The sequence below is a fragment of the Lineus longissimus genome, chromosome 19 (assembly GCF_910592395.1).
Source record: "Lineus longissimus chromosome 19, tnLinLong1.2, whole genome shotgun sequence".
Taxonomy (NCBI): Eukaryota; Metazoa; Nemertea; class Pilidiophora; order Heteronemertea; family Lineidae; genus Lineus; species Lineus longissimus.
Genome location: NC_088326.1, coordinates 9,614,857 through 9,622,575, shown reverse-complemented (window position 1 = coordinate 9,622,575; position 7,719 = coordinate 9,614,857). Strand labels below are relative to the sequence as shown.

Genomic DNA, 7,719 nt, shown 5'->3' with positions numbered 1-7,719 from the left:
ATCTTTGGACTGGGTACTTCAATGTTGATCAAACTTGTTTTGATGCGGAGCTTTAAGTCCAGTCTTCGAGGATTTGTACATACCATTCAATTATAAAAACAGGAATATTGGGCTTTAAGCTATGCGCCTACATGTAGCATCTCTTACAGAAGTATCAAGCAGGTCGGCCATGAGCATTGAAAATGCTGACCAAACATCTAAATAGCGTGTGTTGCTATTTTTTGCAGCAGTATTGCCAATTATTTTTTTGAGCGATTTCAAAGTATGTAGCGCATGGCTTAACATTCGCTTTGGCATGTTAGGTGTGAAGCAGTCGACTGTTATTCTAACTATAATATTGAACTGTAGATCTATGCTATTTCATTGGGCAATTAACTACTATATTAAAATCTTCTTAATTAGTAATTTGTTTTATCAAATAAGCCGAGGTGTCCTTTCTTCCGTCACCGCGCCTTCGCTCTCAATCAATAACCAATACAATCGAGATGATGACCTAAAGTCCGATAAGCGGCATATAATGACTCATTGTATCAAGAATAAAGAAAGACAGTCATTATTTTGCTCGAAGGCAAAAAACACATAGCTATTCCAACATTTACTCTCAATCACCAGGAAAGGCAAACTCGTCACGCTGGCGGGCTTGCATGATTCTCGACAAGCTGGGAAACATTGATCATCCAGAGTAAGCACGCCAGCAACTACTTAAGCCCTAGATAAGGCGCAGGGACGGTATATTGACTAGATACTCGACCGGTGTTCATTCCAGGACATGCAGCTTCCTACCAAGGTAATGTAACTACTTTTCTGAGATTCAAATACCGTCTTTTCAATATTTTCTCGGGCAAAAACGGTACGTAATATTGTGGCTATGTTAAATTTTGCAAAGAAGGTAATACATGTAAATGATTTTTTTTATCTGGCTGATGTTCCGCCAACCGTGTCCTTCGGACCTTAAATAGGGACTGTTGGAAGAAACAAAAGGGAGCAAAATTGTTGGTGTTCATGATTAGGCATGTCAGGTGAATTGTATGGACAGTTGATATCAATATGTTTACAGGCACCTTACATGTGTAACCAAATTTGAACCAACCAGGCCTTCCCAAGACTAGCCCTATTGTTCCATGGGCCTAATCCCTGAACAGTCAGTCGAGCATCACAACGCACGCGTTAGGCCGAAGACATAATCCGACGCACGACCAACGGCGTCCGAAGCACGATCAAAATCTGGTGGCCGACATCGTCATCATGATTCATCCTCCAGCCAGTGTACAACATCGTCGGCCATCAGCTTCACATCGCACGCCTGATCGGCGCGCACTTTTTGAGGATTTCCAAAATTATGTGAACTCCCGTATCATCAGGCCGTGGCGTCCTAGCTGTCAATGAACGAAGTGGTTCGTGGTCATGGGATCAAATACGGTCGTGCCTCGGCGTATGAGGTCCAGTGCACACCCAAACACTCAAATGCAAGGATTTTTTATGCGATTTTGCATGCCCTGTGCGATTATAGGAAAATGGTCAAAAACGACCAAGCGACGAGAATGATGATCCTGTAAATTACGTTCCCTCTAAATTTGGTGTCGGCCGTAAAAAAAATGTGTTTGAGTACGTCACGTGGTAATGCATATTGGTCCTATCCTAACTGCATGCGACGTCATTTGTAGAATAACGTCTTGCTAGGAGACCCACAAGAACATGTGGCTGGATAGAGAATGTCTGCAATGAGTTTGATGGGCAGATTTCTTGGGGACAGTAACGATGATACGATTCCGATTATACATGTAGCAAATGCTGTAACCTAGTCCCCTGATCAGTAACCTCTCGGAAACCGGCGACCCACTTTTGCTTGCAAAGTCGAATAATTTTCTGTATGGGTGCTACCAAAACTACGAATTTGTAGTTTTTGCAGGTGTAGGAAATCAGGTTCAGTAGATCTTACAAATATGTACGTTTCTCAACGGCATGTTAAGAATCATTCTAATCGAAAAGTGTTATCTGTTTTGTCCTTCAGATGAAGCCGTTTCTTTACATTCGTCTTTTTCTGGTGTTTGTATCGACTGCGTCTACTGAAAGTTCTAATCTAGGTGAGTGAATGACGTTTTTTAGCCGGTAGAGGTAACGATTAAATTACGAGTGAGTTAGTACGTCTATTTTGATGACGTCACTAGTGAGACAAGACCACTAATGAATATTCATAGGTTGGAGGGTCGAGGCCTATCAATTAGACGAGTGCATGTTTTTTACTCTCAAGTACATATTTGGAGAGGTATTGAAAAAATATTTGCTGTGGCAAGTCTACAGATATAAAGAAATTATTTGATGAAAAAATTAATTTCGAATTTTGCTAATTGGGTAATAGGGGGCGTGTTTTGAGTTTTTTCTGCCAGTTGACTGAAAACAGTGGAAATATCAAAGTCTGTCTAATTTGTCGATTATAAAAAAATTTCGCTGGTCAATCACCAATTTCCATCGCACCAGTTACTCGCAAGACTAACCCGTATATCATATCCGAATTTCAGTTTCACTACTTGACGCGTTCTTTGATGCGTCGCGGTCAAACATTGACAATTTAACTGCTAAAAGGCTTAAAAAATAAATTGTGGTCTTGTCTCTAGTACGAGAGCATATAAGATGGATGCCATTTTTTTGCGCGTGGTCAACATTTTGGCGCTTGGCATCCACGTTGACCACCATCACCTAATACCAGGGTCAGAAGTATGCTCCTCCCCTCATTCGTTGTACTTAATTACCCTTGAATATACTCCCCCGAGTTGTTTTCTGGATGAGGCGGGTAAATCTACTCCGCACAATCAAAACGACGCTATTCAACTTTCCTAATAAATTGGTCGACAATGACCACATCAACAAATCCTGGCTACACTGATGAAATCGTATTCGTCATATAGAGAATCAATGTTCAGGCTACTGTCCTTCTGCTTTACTTTCAGCCTATCCGGACATCATTGAGGAAGATATTGTTGGCATGCCACAGATTATAGCAGCCCCACTGCCAGGTGATATCAGCCCGCAAAGATTCGAGTACTCGGTTTTCATTGATTGCATGCAGGAGTATGGTAAAAAAGTGGTGGCGTTAGACAAGGCAAAAAACCTGTTTAAAAACTGCGGAAGCCTAGAATGCCTGGATTCCAAGGGTACCTTTTACAAGTTTTGTGCCCTTTACAGCTACAGCATTGATCATTCACATGGTAAGAGCACAGACTATACAAGGGTCAATAAAGAGTTGAAATAATGTAAAATGTCCATACGGGTAAATGAAGAAGAAGGAAAATGTATTCACAGGTGAAGTTTTATATATTTCTCAGTCTCTTTAATCAAGACTTTGGTGGATTTTATCTAATAGGCAACTCGTTTTTATTGTGTTTTTAACTGAATTACTGACCCCCTGATGATTTCGATGGCTGCGGTAGGAGCGATGATTGCATTATTTTCTGTTGGTGTTCATTTCAACTTAGTGGATAATGCTCAGCGTGGCATTGACAGTTCGAATTATTTTTTTCCTTGATTTTGATGCCTATTTTCTTCTCGAACACTGTTTTGCACAAGAGGCTCTCCACAATAAGAACTGCACACAGCGGTGACTATATTGAAGTTTCTAGTCACACCATCTTACGGACAATTGGTAATAATGTTTACAAAGGTGAACAGGCATTGTAGCATTGTTGAAATGTACAGTCAATTAATGCATGTTTGTAAGATCGAAAAATCTCATGTTGATTTTCAAATTGACATTGTTCTGTAGTACGGTGCGGAAAATTTGTGCTAACATTTTAAGTAAAAATACACTGTTTATTTATCTTCTGCATTGAAAAATTAAGTCGAAACGTAACCCTACAAAAACCCGGATGGAAATCAATTGTTTTAGTGTTGGTGTTTTAGAAAAATAATTGATTCATCAATAATCAGTCGCATAATCAATAATCAATAGCCCCTTGCATGATCTGGACCAGACTAACATAGTTTGATTCAATCGAACCTCCGACGTCCGGATTTATTTGATTTCGATTCGATGTGAAAAAAATGCCATTGGGACTTTTCTGTGAATTAAACAAAAATTGAGGGTCTGGTTGCCGATATCGAACGCAACGAAATCGGCAGGTTGTTAATATTTTGGTATTCTATCATTATTTTTTTGTTTTGTTTACTTTGTTTCGTTTGTTTTCTTACTGCATAATATCATACTAACAATGATGCCTCACTGTCTATTACCTTTTTAATGGGTGATATAGTTGCAATCTCTACCGTTCCTTTTTTACCCCGATTATGATACATGATAAAAAAACAGAGGAAAAAAACCTCAATACAACCAGGCCCAGTGTAACCTATTCTTCTTTTCTTTTCAGAAACTATTTCTCAAAATTTCTTTTCAAACAAGGATGCGTTTTTTAAGTGCCTATATCCAAATACGCAATTGCTTCAAAAACGGCAAGAAAACGAATTGCTGTTCCTGATCAACGCTTACACCATGTCTATCTTCTTCTGCAAGGAAGATTACAGCTGTCTGCGTGAAGTCTTCAGCAATATTGGTCAAGCTCGTTTCAACGGTTGCTGGCTAGATTGCTTTGGTGGTTGTAAGTAAATAGTTTTCAGTTATATCTGGGTACCAGAAAGCGGATTTTTTTTCGCCTCTGTGCAATTGCACGAAAATGAAAACTAACAATTCATCATTCACTCTAGGTGCCACGTTCACAATGAACTCCAACTTTAAACACGATAATTGCTTCTTGTTCATCAGGTGAAAATAAGAAATTAGACGGTCGTGTAGGCCCACAGATACAAGGCATAATCCGATGTGTTGGGTGTTGTCAATTAATCATCTACGTGTATTTATTGGTTATTTTTTCACACTCTCATATGCACCAGTTCATGTTTAGTAAAGACAAAATTTCCCATAAAATTGGAGCAAGGCTTTGGCGTACAGTAAACGTAAATGACAACCACCAGAGTGCGCATAATATTTCAAAGCGCACTCTGGTGGGCTCGTGTTGCAAATAGCAAACAAACCGGCGTGAAGGATAACGTTTCAAAATGTCAAACAGTTTTTATCCACTTATATAAAACATTTTTCAAATTTTGAAAATGGAAATCTGCTGGTAACCAACTGGAGCTTGTCCGTATAACGGTGGATTTTGGGTTTTTTCAAGTAGATTTCCGCGAAATTTCCGAAATCGAGAAATCATCAGCTATTCTTTGTTAATGATATGCATGATTATAATTTGTTGATAATCGGCGGTTATACAGACATGCGCTAGGAATGGCTGCGTCCTTTCCAACAGAGTATGCTTCGATGCGACATAGCATGTTGACATAAAATTGATCAAGGTGATTTTTTCACCTTACCGAAAAAGTCATCCCGAAAATTGATCCAGTTATCCAGCTTCATACATTTTTTTTTTAATCATTGTTATCTCTGAATTATCACGAGTTGAGGTTGGGTAGTTTTGCGCCACCCATGTGTATAGATGATCGACTTTAACAACTAGTGTGCTTGAGTTGACAACATTCCAAGAAATCGCATCATAAAGCTCAGAAAAAGGGCGTGGCCCGTTAATTAAGTTACAGGAAAAGCAGAAATGTTTAAATAAAATTCCATTGACATTACTAATGATATCGACGAAAAACAAAACAATTTCCCGGCTGGACACTCTTGACATCTAGCTGACTTTATTGTGTGTGGCATACATGTGCGTTAATTAGAAGCTCGAAAGTCGAAGTGCCGTCGCTCCGAGTTGTGTCCCAGGTGTTGCCGTTCTTGTGCGACGTACGTACGTACAACTAACATATTACTGGCTTCATATTTCAGCCTGTACGTCTCATGGGGGAATATGTGTACGGAAGAAGAAGGGCTGTCGTAAGGCATATCCAAAGGCAAATGGATGTGGTAGTAATTTCTGCTGCAGAGTTGGTAAGAACTAATTCAATTACCAGGCCATAGGTCAAGTCATGAAAATTATGTTACTAGAAATTAATTTCCGTTTGACAGATTAGTGGCAATGGAAAACCAGTTGGTTTGGGTAATATGGGCTGCTGATATCAATTATCAATTCATAAAGTTGATCTTACCTCAGAAATGGAACCTATGAAAATGTTTTTATGGTTCCGAAGAAGGGATCAAAATGTCATCGAATCTTGTCAACACGGGTACTAACATGAAGGTCTATGAAAGTACTTTAACATAGTTTTGGTCCCCTGATGAACCCAATGATTACCCACGTTGGAGGGTCATGAAGGACAAAAGTCTTCATGGGCCTATGGGCATTGCAGGTGGACAGCAACTGTTTTATTCGACTTTACACGTATGCGACGTGGGGGGGGGTGGGGGGGGGGGGTTTTAGAAATCGGAGCACCCGACGAACTTACAGATTCGCCGAAAACATTATTCTGATCTTTCACTGGCATAATCAACAACATTTTTCTAAGTGTGAATTTTACTATATAAAAAATCGTGTTTTTATTATCTATTTTTCAGAGTTTAACCATCAATGCAAGTGCCGTAAGTTACTATACTAAGTCCACTATAGTTTGTCATCTATTAATAGTGAAAGAAATATTTTCCTTTCTTATAACATTCAAACCTAGAAATAGTTGGGGTCATAAACAAGTAATTACAAACGATGCTTTCTTAATATTTCACTCTGGTTATAAGTAAGTAATGATGGAGGAAGCTTATACTACACGACGCCGAGGCAATAACTATAGCCCCAGTTTGGTATCGCGCTAATTAATCAGCGCCAACGCTTTAATAGGTGGCGTGATAAATCAATTGGAAGCCATGTTTGGTACAATACTCGATTTAAAACCAAAGAGTGATAAAACAGCTTTCCTTTACTCAAAAAACATGCTAGTATGTCATTACCTTAAACACTTGCGATTCTACAAAAATCCGACTTTCTCAAAAATTAAAAAGGTATTTTCATTTGTGATGTTTACAAAATTTGGCCGTTGGCAAAGTTCGAAAAAAAAACTTTCGGGGAAATTTGGCGCTTCTCGGTATTTCATGAAACGAATTTGTTTTCTTACAGATTACGGCGGAGTATCGGAATCCGGTAACGTCAGCATAACGGTGACCGACTGGTGCATCCCATGGGAGAAATGCGTGAGCAGGTTTAACAAATACCAACAGGTGCAATAGGTATGCATGATTGAAAGGATGCCCCAGTGTCGCCCATCAAATACAGCATTATCTTATTCGTACGCGATTTTGCTCGTGCATATTGCTAATCAAGGTGATTACTTAAGGCAGGCAGCAGGAGTAACAGCGTATTATGTAATCAAACGTCATATTTTCCATTCGCCAGATTGACTGCGCACGACAATCACAACTAGTCATGGATGAGCAAACTTGCATGCGAATAAAATAATTTTGTCTTTTATCGGAAACCGTGGTAGCGGAATATAATATAACTGACAATAAAAGGGGCGCTGGCACGCAAATACTGCAAATATCGATGGTTATACGACTGCAGCGCGCTGTTCGAAAACACCAAAAAGCGGTCATTGTTGGTAGCGTGTGATCATGACTTCACCTTGGCACTAGAAAAGAACATTTCAGGAATCGCCTTTACAGTTATGACGTTGTGTGAAACTATTTGTCAGCATTGTTCTAAAAATCACGAGGAGATCACTGACTTCTGCCTTGGTTCAGTTTGCTCTATCGCCAGGGGAATAATGACTCTGGATGGCACTCTGGCCTTCCCCCAT

The 7,719-nt window shown here is 39.5% G+C and overlaps 1 protein-coding gene across 1 annotated transcript; it reads left to right on the top strand.

Annotated features, from left to right (window-relative positions):
• The first annotated feature begins 722 nt into the window (after window positions 1-722).
• On the top strand, window positions 723-7,639 carry LOC135503204 (uncharacterized). The gene is made up of 7 exons (XM_064796664.1): window positions 723-787; window positions 2,012-2,084; window positions 2,949-3,206; window positions 4,362-4,589; window positions 5,822-5,923; window positions 6,488-6,511; window positions 7,041-7,639. Exons 1-7 carry the CDS (start codon window positions 770-772, stop codon window positions 7,148-7,150), a joined length of 813 nt encoding a protein of 270 aa, XP_064652734.1. The 5' UTR covers window positions 723-769; the 3' UTR covers window positions 7,151-7,639.
• Window positions 7,640-7,719: the final 80 nt, after the last annotated feature.